This window comes from Cucumis melo, chromosome 11, assembly GCF_025177605.1.
Source record: "Cucumis melo cultivar AY chromosome 11, USDA_Cmelo_AY_1.0, whole genome shotgun sequence".
Classification (NCBI taxonomy): domain Eukaryota; kingdom Viridiplantae; phylum Streptophyta; class Magnoliopsida; order Cucurbitales; family Cucurbitaceae; genus Cucumis; species Cucumis melo.
The window spans coordinates 25,767,196-25,786,007 of NC_066867.1; the positions used below are offsets into that span (position 1 = coordinate 25,767,196).

General features: G+C 35.5%; 1 protein-coding gene across 1 annotated transcript; it reads right to left on the reverse strand.

The window, feature by feature from the left end:
• Positions 1-17,559: 17,559 nt before the first annotated feature.
• LOC127143955 (uncharacterized) lies at positions 17,560-18,474 on the reverse strand. Its single transcript, XM_051079263.1, has 2 exons — positions 18,349-18,474; positions 17,560-18,243 (listed from the first exon to the last, which is right to left on the reverse strand). Exons 1-2 carry the CDS (start codon positions 18,472-18,474, stop codon positions 17,560-17,562), a joined length of 810 nt encoding a protein of 269 aa, XP_050935220.1.
• Between the last annotated feature and the right edge of the window lie 338 nt (positions 18,475-18,812).

The following is an 18,812-nucleotide window of genomic DNA, read 5'->3' on the forward strand; positions in this document are numbered from 1 at the left end:
AGGATTTCTTCCATTTTACTTATGCATTTTATCTGAAATTATTTTTAAAAGTTTGTAAATTGAGTCTAGTTTTTAGTTTGGGGTTGCTGATTTAATTTTAGGAGAGAAAAGTTGAGTTTGAGCTGAAAGAAGTGAGAAAGGTCCTATTCAAGAGGAACCTGAAAAGTATTGATTCCATGAGGGCTATCGAACGCATCTCGTGGAGTTTGTGGCAGAAATTTAACGTAATAAGACTTCGATAATTTCAAAAAACTTTGTAGAAGAAATTTTTTACAATTGAGTTGTGGATTTTTAGTTATAATTTTTCAAAGAGGAGTCAAATTTCTAGACGAAATTAGGATTTAGGCAGTTTTGAAGTTGTCGAATTTCAGGGTTTACAAAGCAAGATGGGTTGTTTTAGTGACCTATAAAACTATTTTATTTTTTTCATTATTTCAGGTCAAGAGGAGATTGGACAAATTTATAAACCTAGGATTTAGAGCTTGTATGTGTAAGTAAAAAAGTTAATTTACTAAGTGATCTCAAAGCATGTTCTTAAAGTCTATGTTTAAAGTATTGAGTTATCTGATTTATGAATGATTTCCAAGTATGATATTTCATCAATGTAGTTATTCAAGCATGTTTACTGTCAAATGTTTAAAACTAAAGAGAAAATGAGTTTATCAAGGCATGGTCATGTTTAAAGGTTTGCTTTATGCAAAAATGATATGTTTAAAGGTTTGCTTCATGTAAAATGATTTTTAAATGGTTTGAAGCATATGGTTTTATAAATATTTTCTCGTATTTAAGATGTCTTAAATAGCCCTTCATGGGGTAGGATAAGGGGCACCAAGGAATTAAGGTAAAGACACTTATCTCTCGGATCAGAAGTAGGGAGACCTATCTCCCAGGAACACTTATCTCTAGGATCAGAAGTAGGGAGACCTATCTCCCAGGAACAAGGATTGAGGATGCTCATCTCTGAGGTTTGGAGTTGGTATTAAGATTACTCTACCACTTCCCAGAAGTAGATATCAAGTTAAAGTATTAATGTTATTGTTTATCTTACTATTTAAAAGGTTTCTGAATTATTGTTTTAAAAAGTTTATGAATTATTGTTTTAAAAGGGTTATGAAAAGTTATTTAGAAAACCTTCACTCCCTAGGCTCGTTTAGCTCATACTCTTTAAAAATATTTCCCACTTTTTAGGTAGAGATCATGTTCTCACAGCCTAAATCATTGTATTTGTTTACTAAAGGATTTTGTTATACTATCGTATATGTCCTGTTGTTTTGAACTTGTGCTTTGTTGGTCTTTTAAATAGGTCAAGCTTAGGTTAAGATTAGCTCAAGTGAGGTTTGTTCATGTCAATAAAAGTTAAGTTATCTCTGTATAAGACTTATATGAAGTTTGGTTAATGAAAAATATTTTACTCAGTTATGTTTAAAATTTATGGGTGTTAGCTTCCACTTGTTTTCCATTTAAGGTTAAAGGTTAAGCATCAACTGGTGTCATTAAAAAAGGGAGTGATACTAGTTGCCTTCACATCATCTATCTGGTTGAGAGTAGGTGATTCAATAGGGGTGTGACGAGTCCCATAGGTGCACTCTATTTACTATAGATAGATTTGTGTCCATGTGATATGATGTGATTAGTAAGATAATCCTTCATAGGTTGTTCGTAATCTCGGCTAGGTCAAAATATCGTTTTACCCCCGTGATTACATCTTGTTCCTTAAGTCCAACTAATCGACTAATGAACTATTGGTTGAAGGTCTAACTTATAAACCAAATCCCTTTCGAGCCAATGAGAGGGTGAGACTCCTTGTTCAAGATCTGGATTCAATGCATAAGAGAACAACCTATCTATTGACGATAAAACAGTCATGAGTGAATTTTGTCTTGCACTCTATGTCTCTAGCTATGCACCCACACTCTATGTCTCTAGCTATGCATCCGGTCTTACTTTTAAAATGAGAGGCGTATTAGGCCAGCGTTATTAACCTACCCTCACCTAGATATGTAGATATATAAGGGTAGTCCTGAGTGAACGGGAGTTCATAGCTAGCTCATGATTAAGATTAAGTTACCTAGTTTATCAATAAATGAAATAGTAAGTTTTATACAGTAAACCATGTTATAACGTAAAAGTGACTATTTTATAGTTCCAGTCTTATATAATCTCTTTACATAGGATGCCCCAACTTCTATATCTCTACATGAATGATTTATGATCACATCGTTTGTACTAACTACAAAGGGGGTTGCATCTATAGTCTTTCCAAAAATAAAGGTGCCTAACCATATTCATATACTATAGACTGTTTAGGTTATATACTCAAACTTGATCCATCTTTATGCCTATACATAAAGTTCAAGTTTACACAAGATAGCTCCGGGACCTTAGTTTATTGGATTCAAAGTTGTAATATTCAGTTTCACTAATAAGTCTTCAATAACCACTTATTGAATAGAATATGATTTTAAATTATAAACTACTAGTTTTAGGACATAAATTTCAACAAAATGATCCTCAAAGGCCTTCGCCTTGCTCTTTTTCAGGGATGCTTTTCGATTATCGTTGAATAATCTAACTATTAAAACTCCATTGAACTAACCTGAAATGAAGCCATCATGTACTATTTCTGGTTTGAAGAAATATGAGATCTTTTTAATAGCTTCAACTCTATTTCCTTCTTATATTTACCACGTCTTGGTAATCAACTAAGAGATATTCTAGCAAAAAAAACTAGATCCAACTAACTCTTTCATGTACGGTTGGGCCCACCAACAGATTTACGTAGCACTACAAGAAAAAGGGATCTACCGACGCAGACATGCATCAACCGAAGCTAGGAATGTGTCGGGAGTGGCTAGGCCGACGCAGAAACGTACGTCGACAAGAATGTTGTGAGAAAAGCATTGTGAGAGCCTCTTCCGATGTGCTAACAAGTCAGCATCGGCACAGGGTTATTGTCGACGTAATGTTCGCCAACATGGTCAACATGTCGGTATTAGGAAACTACCGATGTCTAGTGGCAGCATTGCAAATAGGTTGATGTCGACATCGTCAGGTATGTCGGCGTGCATGAACCACCGATGCTACATCGACAGACTGCCTGTCAATGTTGCGTCATCAAAACGACCATTTGCGATGTATAATGTGCGTCGCGAAATCCTTATTATAATATATTTTTAATTTCTTTTATTTAACTTAATTTTTTTTACAAATTGAAATTGAATTCAATTAAAAATCATTCAAATAATAAAAAAAATAGTAGTAAATATAATGAAATACCAAATGAAATTTATATTAAAAATAATTCAATAATACATGTTCCAAGACAGAAATTACATACATAATGAAAACGAAAAACCTAAACCCTAAAAATATGAAACTAAACATATAATCTATACGGATGTCCCATGAAATGAAAGTTCTCCATGCCTTCAAACCGATAATGACACGAAATGAAGTTTAAATATATATCACGAACAATATGAATTAAAGAACTTAAAAGTTGAAAATTACGTACCTCAATGAAATTAAGGTCCTCTCGAAGCCTAGGAGAGGTCTTCAATCATCTTCCTCATTTCTTCCATTTGTTGAGCCTGTTCTTACATATAGCAGGCCTCTTCTTCCATATGGCGAGCATGTGCTGCTATCAGGTCAGTACTTTCTTCATGCTTCCTGTTACTCTCTTCTTCTACTAACTCAAGACAAGTTTTTAGCTCGTTGTTAACCTCCCTGATGTCGGCCAGCTCTAGCTCTATAGATGGAGATGAAGAACTGCTTGCAATGTGTTGGGAATTTGGCTTGGGGCCCCACCCAAGATCTCTTTAGTAGCCCGACCGTCTATCCAAAATAGTCTCGCATATCTCGTCTCCAATGAGTGGTTGAGAACCCTCTAGAATAGATTGGGCCCGGAGTTCTAGCATTTGATTCTGTAAATAAAATTTTTGTTAATTAAGTAAAATGTGTAAATCAACTGTTATGTGAAACAAGACAAATGACGACTTATAAACTTACATGCGTATCCGCAGCCGCTTGTGAAACAAACTGGCCACCCCAAACGTGTGTTTTCCTGAATAACTCTCCACGATCAATTGGATGACCCCGTTAATCAGCAAGCTCATGTTATCGTTGCAGAAACGACTTGGCGCCACTGCTGTGGTTGTAGGGTTGCCTCGTTATAGCAGCCCTATTCATCGACGATTGCTCCTACTATACATGCAAATAATCAAAATGTTACACAATAAAACAGATGAAGTACCGTTTGAGAATATTATAAGTACTAAATCACCTGAAATTTTTGAGTGAGGTAGTGGTCGCAGAGGAACTACCAATCTTGCACTCGATTACTCAATTTGGGGGTGGGTTGGAACTTGTCTATTCAAGATCATCGAACTTTTCGAAATGGCAGTGGTTCTGTCCCCTGAACTCCTTCCACATGCTAAGCATCTGATGCTTAACAATCCAAGGAAGTGTTGGATCAATGAAATCCAACACAAACTATTGCTGTAAAAGAAAAGCACACACAGATTAGGATTGAGTATATGTATATACGTATAGGTAACATATATGTATGGGTGCACTACTACAAAAATAGACTCTCTTGATGGTTTTAAACTGTCAAGAATGATCATTCTTGACAGTTTTAAAATCATCATTGAATCCAGTGTCAAGAAAGACAGTTCTTGACAGTTGCTAAAAACGTTAAGAATGGTGAACGCTGACAGTTTATGACCGTTAAGTATTCAATTTTTCATGACAGTTTAGAACCGTCAAGAGTATAAGTGTTAATTACAGATTAGAACTGTCAAGAATGTGAGTATGCATGACAGAAATCGTCAAGAATATGAATATTTATGACATTTTAAAATAGTCAAGAATGCTTTTTCATGACATTTAGAAACAGTCAAGAATGTCGTTGTTTATGACATTTTAAAATCGTCAAGAAAACTATTGTTCATGACATTTCAAAACCGTCAAGCAATTTTCTATTTTTTTAGTTGTAATTTATTTATAATTTTGTTCCTGTATTATGCTCCCATTGATCCTGTATAGTGGTCCAACAATTGTTCCATAAATAGATATAAACGACAATATTCATCAAATATAAAACCTTTCACCATATCATTTCCAAAACTTTGCAAATATTAGAAATTTTATATATAACAATAACATAGGTAACATTTTTACAAAGAAACTGAGTACACGAAATCTATCGAATTTCACTAAAGAGACAAATATAAGCAAAATAGAAACTAAATCTTGGTAATATAATTTTACAAAGAAACTAAATACAACAAGGTACTGTCGTGAATAACGAAATTACAACAAATCTTGTCACTCACCAAACATCAATCACTTTCTTGGTAGCTTTATCACTACAGCAGATCGATCGGATATTGGTGCAAGACCTAATAAAAACACAATAGTTTTCAAGAGTTACAAAGTAGGTTTAACAATTTACAAGAGATCAAAATGATCAAAGTGAAGCTTGAGAACCAAAAACTAAAGAGAGTAACACAATCCACCAACTAAATAAATTACATCATGTAATATAATTCATGTAAAAGAGGTTCCTGAAAAGTGTTTAAGTGACACTCTCGCTTTCCAAACAAACTAAATGACCCAGCTTGATCCCTGTTCAGTATTTTAAGCATTATATCTTCATTTCAAAATTCAAAATGTAAACAAAAATAGAAATGAAAAAAGAAGATTCAACCATAACACAAATGAAAGCTCCAAACCTATACCTCAAAATAGCTAAAGGAGTAATGTTAGCATTGTATAAGTAAACAAACACACGTTTTTCTACACAATTAAAATTATAATGTGGGAGGGTAAGACAAAATGGAATTGCAAATCTAAGGTGGCCAAACCTCTAATACTTCGAACTATAAATTTCTTTCAACCAATCGAACAAAAAGTCAATACAAAAAATATGCATAAATCATAACAATATCTACTTTACAACCAAAATTTGTGCATTACAAAGATTTTTTTTTTAAATGCAGATATATATTAAGTTAATAGTGTTCATAAATGGAATATGCCAAGAATAGATAAGGAATGAGAATCAATAAGCATAGGCGACTAATAGCAATCGTGAAATTATTTGTTTTGTTGAGAAAAATCCCATTTGACATAGCACACATTCACATAAACACTCATGCATACAATCATATATACCAAAAGATTACGCAGTTAAGGTCAACCAACCCCAAATTCAATACACAAACATCAAGAAAATCTAAATTAAATACAGAATAACCAACAAGAAAAGTCATAAATCTTACCGAAATTTTTTCTGGGTATTTTTCTCTAATTCGGCCTGCCTCAGCATGTCTCTTTTCTGCCCAAAAAAAAAAAGAGAAAAAGAAAAAGGAACAAAAACATATATGATTTTGATTTGAAAAAGAGATTATAAAAATACAGAATTCCATAAAAAGCTCGAGAATATACCAAAATCATGCTCTTGCTTGAACAAGCTCGTAGACATTAGTCATAAAAAAATTTCAACTTAGTATGCTTCACAAAAGATTCAATAAGGAAGTTAGAATCATTAGTGTCTACTCGGAGAGGTCATTTATCTAAATTATACTATTACAAATCCTTAAGAGATACTTCAAAAGTTTTATGGGTTATATATGAGAAAAATAAACAGAAACAAGAGGAAGAAAGGTAGAAAAATTAGACCTTGAGTAATACTGATGAGCCTGTAAACTTAGGTTAAAAACATAGCCACACCATAGCCACATCATCTGCTCTATAAAAATGATGTAAGAAGTCAATGAAATAATAGTTTTGATTACAAAGATTTGTTTTGGATGAACTTACTACAATTAACTTAACTTCTCCTTGGTGCTACTTTAAAACAAATAAATACACCCTATCAGGTAAACAATTCCATGATAATAATTGGCTAATTACTCTAGTTCAATATTAATTCAAACTAATGACAGTTGGCAGTGAGAAATCACAAAATGCCTCCATCAAGAAATAAAAGAAGACACACAAAAAAAGGCTTCATCAACTTCACATAGTCAATTAAACAAGCTTTTTTGAAAGTTCAAAGCTAAAGCAAAATGCTAAATTAAGCAAGCATTCCTGGTGTGGTGATGAAAGATTGTGAAAAATGATCCAATAAATAGACTAAGACAGAAACAAAAACAACAATATCCAATTGCCTTTTGAACACACGGGAGTCTGTCTCCCCAACGAAAATATCCTAAAATTAAATTTAAAGCATTTTTCAACTTTTGCAAAGATGAAAGCAAACATCGTCACCATTCTTCTTAAACACAGAAAGCCAAAAGACCTAAACATAATGGCTTCTCTCTTACTAACTATGATGCAAGTTAGAGAGTCCAGATATCGTAAAATGTATTACAGCTCTCCGAAAATGGAACTAATTAATAAGACTAAAGATATTTAATAGGTGTTTTAAGCTTTAAATTTTGTGTAACAAATCTCTCATCTTTCAATTTTGAGTCAATAGATTCTTGATATATATATTCATATCTTTTAAAATTTAATGATTTTATTAAACATAAACCTAAATTTTCTTTTCAAATTAAAAATTATTTTATGTGTTGTGAATTCTAAAAAGAAAATATTGAGTGAGCTAATAGTCACTAGATACAAAATCAAAATTAAAAACCCCATCACCTAATATAAATGTGAAAGTTTGAAGTCTGAGCTGGATGTTAATTCCCAAAGAACTTGAAAACTTATTACACACATACTAGAAATTTTGGGTCCTATAATGGTACTTTAGTCAAAGATATAAAAGCAAGTAGAAAAGAAAAAGAAGAAAAAAGCTGCAGAACATTTTTGAAAAAGCACAAAAGAACACACCAAATGCAGACACATAATGGAGCATTGAAAATAACACTTGGCCAAAGTACACAAAACATATGGATGCCAAGTTGCAATGTAAGTAAAGAAGAGAGAAAGTTAGGAGTTGAATAATATATGTTAGGCCTAACAAGTGAGAAACAAAAGGGCAAAAAAGGGATATCAAACTTTATGAAAATTGCAAGTGGGGATTGGAAACAAAACTGATATGTTTGTCAACATCAACATATTTAACATGTTTTTTGTGCAATCCATATAACAAAGAGGACAAAATGTTAATTCTAAGGAATAAAAACCAGATTTTACCTCTCAGATGTTCACACTCACAAACCCACTTACACAAATAGAACGAAAGCAAAATAAAGAGTACCTGATGTTAACATTTCCACAAACAGATTCAAGGCTTCAAAGGAAAAACCTCTTTGCGAATAAGCCGAAATCATACCAGTCCAAGAAACCACATTCCTCTAGGGCATTTCATCAAACATTTCCTGTGCATCACCTAAACAGTCACACCTATTGTACAACATAATTAACCTTGTTTTGAGGTACACGAAAGATATTTGGTAACTAGCTAATCCTCAAAACATCATCAACCAGTTCAAATATGCCTTCAGCTTGCTTGAGTATTAACATGGCTAAACATCATTCTAATACTCGTTAGTTTCTAATGAAAAGTCTACCAACCTACTTTTCACTTCTACCTTTCCATATTGTGGAGAACTTTGCTGGTGGAACAACAGAGATATGTAGAAGTTGACAGAAAAACAACCGACATTCGACGAGCAGGGGAGCAGCGTTCGCGTTCGCATTAGGCATTTAGATAGAAGTTAGTGTTCAGCGTTCAACGTCGTTCGGGATGAATGAGCATGGGAAGTGTCAAAGATGTCGGTGGCATTCCACTACGTTCGGTGGCGTTCTGGATGGGTGAGTTTGGGATCGTGCGGGTTGTGAGAAAGGAAGAGGGAAATTGGAGTTTTATGTGGAGGGAAAAAGTAAAAAGAAAGGGAAAAATTAGGTTTTTTTATAAAAAAATTAAGTTTTTATTTTTTTTAATTATTTAGTAATTCTTGACGTTTTTAAAACGTCAAGGAAAATCATCTTACTTGACGTTTAAAAACTGTCAAAAAATTTAAAAAATTACTCCCCTCCGCCTTTTCATAAAAATTCTTGGCATTTTAAAACGTCAAGAATTTAATCGATATTACTTGATGTTTTTAAAACGTCAAGGATAAGTACATATCATTTGACGTTTAAAAAATGTCAAGAATATCGAATTTATAAAAATTAAATTTAATAGATAATACTTGACAATTTTAAGACGTCAAGAAAAAATGCATATTACTTAACATTTCAAAATCTCAAGAAAGCTAAAAATTGACTACCCTCCGCCTTTTCATAAAACTTCTTGACGGGTTTTCTTTTAAATCACCCCTTTCTTGACGTTTTTTTCAAAACCGTCAAGAAATTAAAATTGCAACCGTTAATAAAGAAACTTTTTCTAGTAGTGGTGATTTAAAAACTTACCTGTAAACTACTCTTAACGAGATTGATGTACTTTGGTGTTACATCAGTCCACTTAAGAAAGAAAACTGAAAAAGTGTAACGACCCAACTTCTTATACTAAGTTGAAGCCATTACTAATTAAAAGGGTAAATAAATTTGTAAAGTTTTTTAAAAAATAGAAATACGACAAAAACCTCAAATTTTCATTTAAAAAAAAATAACAAGGGAAATATGGAATAAGTATAAAATAAAGTCCTAACTCGAGCCCTATCTAGTTTTAAAGAAATAAAATAATCAATAAAGAATGAATTGAAAATGCAATACTAAAATCCGAATTTTGGCATAAGCAAAAGCAGCGTATCCCTATGGCCCTCCACGATCACTTCTGGTCACTCGCCAGCTTGTCCTTGTTCTTACCTCTACCTCTGCCTGAAAAATGGAAATGGAAAGAGTGAGCATAAAAATACTCAGTAAGGGACCCAGTACTAGTCCCACTAGATGCTTGTTAACTTCCTATTAGAGTCCTGAAAAGTGGTACCCCTGAACTGGCTTGTCCCCGAACACGTGCAATTTGTGTCCCCGTAGTAACAAGCTGGTCTTTGGTGATTCCCAAGGAAACACCTAAGACGATCGAGCTGTGAGTGGTCCCTTCGGATCACTCATGTCATGTCTATGTCAATGTCTATTATCAGATTGGTAATCCCGTCAGACTATGCAGTCATAAGTGTGAGTGACCTCGTCGGGTCTCTCCATCATGTCTGTGTCATAATAGTGGTGATCCCGAAGGACACCCATGTGGGTACGACTCTAATAAGAAGCTAACATACACCCTACCCATAACATGTACACAACATCTCATCAATCACATCATAACTTATCATACATGTCATAATTACGTCAAATCATGCTATAACATATCAAACCATAACATATATATCACGTCATTCTCAACCACAAAAACTATGTCATTAGGGCGAAGACGATAGCGTCGACGTACTAATTACACTAACCATAGAGTCAACCGGTAAGCACAATTTCAATATCAGTCTCTCTCTCAAAACCTCGAGTTATATACTTAGCTATCAATCGTGCGTAACCATATATTCATACATGCGGTCTCTGTAATGTCATTCGGAGGTCTAGTAGGAGAATTTCTTACCTGGAGGTTGCTCAACAAGTTCTAGCAGTAAAATCACGCTCCCAAGCAGCAAAAGTCCTAAATAGTTAGGAAACCACAATTTAATAATTTAACCCTCAAAGAATTTAGGTCCAAAAATCCACTTGAAGTGACTTATCCAAGATCAAGGCCGAACTCGGTTTGGACTTAGTTGGACAAATTTCCAGCTCGACTCCTAACTACTATAGTCAATTTAATCCAACAGTCAACTTAGTTGGGGTCTAACCTTAGCTGGATAGATTAAAACCAAAATCAAACCTATAGAGGCTTACCGAAAAATGTGGGTCAAAATAGGGTTAAAAGGAGCTTGGTGGCTCAACTGGCTCGGTTGGATAGGGGAAATTGACTGGTGGCTCGACTGGAGGTGGAGTGACTGGTTGGGACGCAGGCGCGGCTTGCGACAGAAGGCGCGACTCGACAGGGGCGTGCGCGGCTCACGCGTAAAGGGCGGCTCGGTTGATGGATGCGGGCGCGGGCGCGACTGTTCGGGTTGGGTGCACGTGTGCGACTCGGGTTGCGAAGGTGCGAACGCGGCTGGGCTTCGCAGACTTTGACAAACGACGTGGCTGAGCGAGCGACTGGGCGATGCAGTTGAACTCGTAACCGCGGTTGACGGAATGCTCGAACGGACGATGGCCACGACGAAAGTCGACTCGGGCTGGTTCAACGACGGGAGTCGATTGGAGGCGGACAACGGATTGACGCAGACGATGCGGTGGGGATCCACGTGAATGGCTTGGAGACGCGATTGAGATCCGCGCGTGACGGCTGGAGCTCAACGGTACGACGGGCTGCGGTCGATGGTGGTGGCGGCGTTTAGGGTTTCAAAAGGAGGAAAAATTTTGGTTTACTTTGTGCACGGGTCCCAAGGTCTACTTAAACACCATTAAAACCAATATTAAATTCCCCTTTTCTTTTCCTTAATTTATTTCAAAACAACCAAGTCTTCTCTCTCCTCCTTCAAATCTCCCTTTTTATCTTCTTTTTTATCATTTTCCAAATAAATAACAATTATCTTTACCAAATAATAATTATACTTTCCATTATATAATTATTATTTTAAATTTCTTTCTCTCCCTCCACAAAACTTCTCCAACACAACTAAATATCATAACCATACTATCCATCTAGAAATAAATACATTAACCTTATAATATAATCACTGCACAATTAGGCAACTTTCCAACAAGATCCAATCTTCAAAAATTCGAATTAAAACAGCAAGGTAACACCCAAAATTACAACAATTTAGACTTAGGATAAGTACAAAATAAATTCTTTAAATTTTGAGGCGTTACAAAAAGTATCTCGCATTAACATGCCAATGGTATTGGTAAAGCGAACGACATGTGGCGAGATAGGCTTGTCTTAGCTTGAATCGTTAGATACGGGGATCTTCCCATTCTGTGAAACATATCTCTCAAACTCTGGGTTTCTGGAGTGTTGTCGTTTCCTAGGAGTAGGAGCAGCAGGTTAGAAGGCATTTAGGTAAACAAAATAATTTCATAAACATAACAAAAAACTTATGCATAAATAATTGTTTATGTAATGATGACTAACCAGAAGTGTCGCCGATCGATGATGTGCCTATGAACATATAAACCAAAATTAAAATCGAAGAGGCCATTGCTCTTATCAAAACCGATGGAGAATTGAGACATAGTAGCTTCGAACATATAAACCAAAATTAATTAAATATATGAGAGTACGTGAAACTGAATATGTAAAAAAACGAAAAAACTATGAATACATGATTTTTCAGTTATTGTTCTTCGTCATCGCTTGATCCACTTTGAATGAATAATTATTCATCTTCATCATTTATAAAGTCGTCATCGACATGATGCACAATCAATCTTTCTACCACTGTAGGATCAACATCGACTCTACATAGGGTGTCATCCACAACGTGATCAATGACACAATGACCAACAACAATTTTGAGTACATTTAGTTGTTGATCCTCAACATCATCCACTTCGTGTACATCCCATATACGTTTATTTTGGACCACCTGAAGAACCTTCCGTGGCATCATTTTTTGGGTCATTGATGTAAAAAACTTGATGTGCTTAACTGGTTCTTTAGGAAACTAAATATGGGATGTGTTGATAGATTTGTACCCCAATTCCACGTGTGTTCTGTGATTTTTTTTCTTGTCAGTGTCAAACCATCTACACTTCAATAGCCAAACACGATAGCTCATCAGATATGCCATGAAAAGAACCTCTTCTAATACACCGTAAAAATTATTGTCGTTGCTTCCTCTCGCATTGCTTTTATCGACTACCATGACTCCACTATTTTGTGTTGTACGTCGCGAATCGCGATCTATCATGTGAAATCGTATCCCACCTATGATGCATCCAGTGTAGGATCGAACATCAAGTGAAGGTCCCATTGCAAGTGAGAAGAAATCATGCGAAAGGTTGTCCCTCTCACGCGTTTCGATGACCTGAAATTGCTTTGTTAACAACTATATGCGTCTGTGAAATAAGGCTAGGGAAATTCCAAAACGACTTATGTACTCCATATACATACCTAATCTTTAAACCAATCAGAAAATACTCATTGATGTCTTTTGAATAAGTCGACAGTGCTGCTTGCCTGAAAACGTATGAGCTTCAAGTGTTTCCTAAAGTTCATTGGTGTGAGTTTGTGACGATTATAACTTAAGAAAACATAAAGCGCTAGTGAAGTATTTAGAGTTGGAAGTACGTACTTGCGGTACTTGGCAATTTCATCTACATTGTTCAAGATGTACCAATGGATCTGGCGCTTCTTTTCTTGCGATAGAGATTTTAAACTTGCCATGCCTATGGTCGTACCTTCTGCATAAACACTTCAAATTCACATACTATCTCATCCTCTAGAATGCTATCATCATTTCGTTCATCTCTAAAAAACCGACCTTCAATCCCACTTAAATATCTCGAACAGTAGGTACTTGATTCATTCATGACACATGCTTCTATAATGGACCCTTTAGGACGTGCTTTGTTTCGAGCGTATTGCTTCAGCGTGCGTAGGCTTCTCCCAATGAGATACATCCAACTGTAATTAACCGGACTAGTGACATTTGCTTCATACAATAAGTGAACAACAACATGTACCATTACGCTGAAAAAAGAAAATGGAAAAATTATTTCCACTTTGCAAAGTATGATAATGATATCTGCTCGTAACCGATCAAAATTACTTACCCTTATAGTCCTTGCCCACAGTTGCAAAAAAAAAAAAACTACAAAGCTTAGTAACAACGGTGTACATATTTTTTGTATGTGTGCACGAATACCAATAGATAGAAGTCAATGAAGAAGATTGTGACAGTCGTGAGTCTTAAGACATGATATTTTCCCATATCTCTCATTCCCGCATCGTGAAATATTAGAAACAAACCCATCGGGAAACTTAACTGATTTCAAGAAGTTACAAAACCCAACTCGTTCACTACAAGTCAATGTGTAACTTGCATGGGACTTCACCAATCTGTTACTGACTTATATCAAATGTAAATCTTTTTTTATTTTCAAATCCTGAAGGTTCAACCGAGCATTCATAGTATCCCTTATTTTTTCTTCAATGTTTAACAGTATACCTACCAAGTTGTTACAAATATTCTTTTCAATATGCATTACATCCAATTAATAATGTATTAGTAGACTTGACCAGTAAGGCAGAAGATACTTCTGTTCGTCTAGTTCAGAGGTCTCTTTCTTTTTCTATCTTTTAGTGATGAATGTTTACTTATCATTAGAAACTCAAGAAATCTACTTGTTCCATGATGTCATGCCCATTTAGAACAACTGGAGGAGGCCTACACTTTACACTTCCATCATGTAACTTACTTATGCACCAAACATGATTATCAGGAAGATTATGTCGGTGTCCCATGAAAGCTATTTTGCCTCTTATCCCAAACGACAATTTATGTCTCATACAGATGGGACATGCCTGATACCCTTTCGTACTTCATCCAGATAAGTCACCATATGTTGGAAAGTCATTAATAGTTCATAACAAAGCAGCGTAGAACTGAAAAAATTGATCGATAAGAGAATGTACGTACAAACACCAAGACTCCATAATTGTTTCAGTTCCTCAATCAATGGTTGGAGGTAAACATTAATTTCCCTATCGGGAGATCTTGGATCGAGTATTAGCAATGACATGAAAAAGTTGGCCTCCTTTATGCATTTCTAAGGTGGACAATTGTAAGGAATTAACACCACAGGCCACATATTGCACGCGGTGCTCATAAGCCTAAAAGGATCGAACCCATCAGAAGCTAATTCCAAACGAACGTTCCGTGGATCTAAAGCGAACTTAGAAAATTCAGAATTAAAATGTTTTTATCTCTCTGCATCAGCTGGATGTCTCAATATGTCATCCGTTTCAACTTGTTTATCCTAATGTCATCTCATTTTTCACGAGCCCTTTTGCGATACAAACAATTGTGGTAATCTCAGTATCAATGGAAAGTGTCGCAATATCTTGTGAAGGATTTCTTTTCCCTCTGATAGGACTAGCCTTGTACTGAGACTTACCACAAGTTGGACAATATGCCAAATCGATGAACTCTCCTAATACAACACACAGTCGTACTTACATGCATGAATAGTATCGTATCCCAAGCCCAACTCACGCAACTTTCGTTTTACTTCATAGAAAAAACTAGGGATAGTAGTACTACACATTGGAATTGCACGTTTTAACAGTTGTAATAACATGTCGAACGCCTTTTTATGCCAATCGTTAAGAACCTTGACGTGCACCAACATAACCAAAAAGTTGAGGGATGAAAATTCCAAACACCCGAGGTATAGCTCACGACGAGCTTGGTTTAATAATTCCTCAAATATATTTTTCATATCCTTTTCTACACCACTATTGAATGGTATGTCATTCTCCAAATCTACTTCCTCTGTTGTTTCTTCTTCGTGTTCGATTGGACTTTGTAAACCATGCAGCATTCTCAACATTTCATTATCTTCATAAAACATATTACTACTGGTTCCTTCAATATGGAAGGGGTTATTGCTAGTTCCTTCATGGAAAGGGTTAGTGTTAGTTCCTTCATCAAATCTTCCTATACCTCTATACAAGTTCATTGGCTCTCCATGATACACCCATTCTGTGTAGGAGGGACACATTCCAATGGTTAATAAATGTCTCTCCACACCCTTTAATGAGTCCCAATTAGAGTTGATGAAGATATTCAGTCTGTACTCATACATCTTTTGTATGGATACCTTAATCCATGTTTATGTCTTTACATAAAACTAAAGTATATATGACAAACTAGTAAATAGCCTTGGGACCTTTAAATTTATTGGTTTTAAGATTATAGCATTCAATAATAAAATTTATTGAATCAAATAACAAAGTATGAGTTTTAGGACATAAATTCCAACAGTCATTAACTGTAATCTTGAAATATCCACTTTGGAAGTGCCTTCATACGCAACCTCCAAGGTTTTCCAAGCTTCTTTGGCTGCATTGCAAGAATTTATTAACTTGAAAACGTTCAGGTCAACACTATTGAATATTGCGTTAAGTGCTCTAGCATTCCCAACGGATGCTTGCTCTTCAGCATCGGTCCAATCAACTTCAGATTTAGGAATCGAAACACCATTCACTGTAATCATAGGAGGATCATAATCCGCCACAAGAGCTCTCCAAGCTTTTCCATCTAGCGTCTTAATGAAAAAGATCATCCGAGGTTTTCAATATGAGTAGTTTTTACCATCTAGAACAGGAGGACATGATGCAGATGGTCCTTCTTTGATTATCTCCATAATCTCTCAACCCGCTCTGATACCAAAGGAAAAACAGTAAAGTATAATCAAGGACTCTTTAGCTACGACTGCAGTTAATAATGTTTGTAATAACTAGTGAGACATCAGAAGAGAGTAATACATGAGACTTTGTTAACCCAGTTCGGCCAATATTGCCTACGTCTGGGGAGCTGCTCACAACTCAATGAGTAATTTTATTAATAGTCATCGTAAACATCAAAACATCAATATAGCTTATGTATACTTCTCAATACTATAACTATATGACATGTATATTAACATCAGACTCCAGGCTCCCCCTAGAATAAAGAAGACTCCCGTCAACAGCGTCTAATGGTCAGGCTCCTCCTGAGTGTATGAGTGACTTTATTAATCAAACCATCCACAGATTCATTCTCTATATTACTCATCCGCAGAACTCTACTTTAGGTAGTCATGTTGCTCCAGTAGTCAAGATAAATAAACTACCTTTCATTGCAGCTGCAGCTACTTCAATGATCAATCGGAAGTTACGTCTTCGTATTCAGCACCCAAAACTTTTCTCTCTATTTTTTTGCACACGTTTCAACCCTTTTTAGAGAACATATATAACCCGACTTGTATCTTCTAAGAAAATAAGATCCCTAAAGAATAGAAGTTTATTTTATATATTGGAGATAGTTAGAGTGATTCCCTAAATATAAGAGAATCAAATATTCATTGATTATCTTCTCTTTTAAAAAAAAACTTCTCTTTTAATTTTAAATATATTCTTTTAGACAAAGAACACTTCAACAAACTCCCCCTTTTATCTAAAAGAATTTCTTTTCTGGTTCAACAGTAACAATACCACAAAGTCATTTCAATCATCCACAGGCTTCAGTTTTTAGTGAGATAGAAGACATTTCATTCAGGAGTCAAAAGAAATTTTCAAACTACATTTGTCACAAAACAAGGACTACAATCATCAAAAGAATAGAGCCAGAACAACATTAACCTTCTACTAAAGAAAACATAAAAAAAAAACTCTCACAACTTCATAACCCACAAAACATCTTCAATTCATTTCACCATATCTCCACATCTCCACTCCCCCTTTGAACCGAAAAAGACATTAATCGGATGATGGTTGCTGACGACTAGTGGATGGTGCCAAAGACTTCAAATGTCGAAGAAGAGCATCAATCTCTAATCGACGTTCAGATAACAGAGTGATGGAGGTAGTCAGTGCACGAGATTCAGCAGTTAAGGAATTTATAATGCGGGAGCCAACTCCCGATCCACATAAAAGCCTTCAGCAGACTCATCCCAGTCAGTAGTGTCAAAAATACGTGGGCCCCGAGTCGGATGAACATCATGGTCAATATCAGGCACATGACTGCCTTGAAAGAGTCTGTAGCTAAGAGCAATTGTCTTAGGTTCAGGTCCAGGAGCATTAGTTGCAGTAAGCACCGCTTCATTTAGGTGAAGTAACAGACTAGAGAATAACCACGGAAGAGCAATGGGAACCTTGACCCCAAACGACCCAACATGCCTCAACAGTTGATTGTAAATGAAAGCACTCGTATCTACTTTATCATCATTGCAAATTTGATACAAAAATGTACCTAAAGCAGTAGATACGCTAGAGGCATGTGAGGAAGAGAACCAATTGGCAATGCCAATCTTGTGCAGAATGGCATACTTGACGCTGAGAACAGCCGCAGGAATTCCATTCACAGGCCATGTGGACAAGGTCCCTCCAAATAAGGCAGTAGCTAGAACCTCAGTAGTAGGACATGATGGATAACAGTCAATATCAACAGTATTCCCAAGAAAACCATTTATCATAGCAGGAGAAATCACGAATTTAAACCCTTTAATATGCACCATCTTATAATCAGCACTACTCGGATTATTAAACTCATCAGGCAAATTGACGATAAATTCTCTAATTAACTAGGGATAAAAAGGACCAACATTCGAGATAGTTTTTTCCAAACCAGCCTTATGGATAAGGTCCATGATACTTATTTAGGATTGGTGTTTGTCAGATATATTTACCTCATCGGCAATTCTCCTCTGCATCACAAACTTCCAGCGTTGAACACATTCCTCGTGATAAAAAGAAATTCCATCAATGGGAACAGATGGAATATTCGCAGGAATTTTCTTTCTGCCTGTTTTCATGGTGACATTTCGCCTACACTACTACAAATTTGGGTTTCAACGACACTAGTAATCAAATTATTCTGTCGTTAAAAGTAAAAAAGGGTGGGGTGGAAGAAAAATGTGTCGTTAAAACTAACAAATGCAGACTTTTTAACGACACATTTTTTGCGTTGTTATTTAATGTTTCTTGACAAAAAATTTGCGTCGCTAATTAACGACAAAATTTATGTGTCATTAAAAAGTTATTCAAATAAAAAAATAATTTTATTAATTCTTGACACAATTTTCCTTGACAAAAATATTGCGTCGCTAATTAACGACATAATAAAAGTGTCATTAAAAGGTTATTCAAATTT

Coding starts and splice junctions, on each gene's coding strand:
- LOC127143955 (XM_051079263.1), bottom strand. CDS start 18,474: ATGAAAACAGGCAGAAAGAAAATTCCTGCGAATATTCCATCTGTTCCC. Junction 18,244..18,348: donor AGAGGAGAATTGCCGATGAG/GTAAATATATCT, acceptor TTTTATCCCTAG/TTAATTAGAGAATTTATCGT.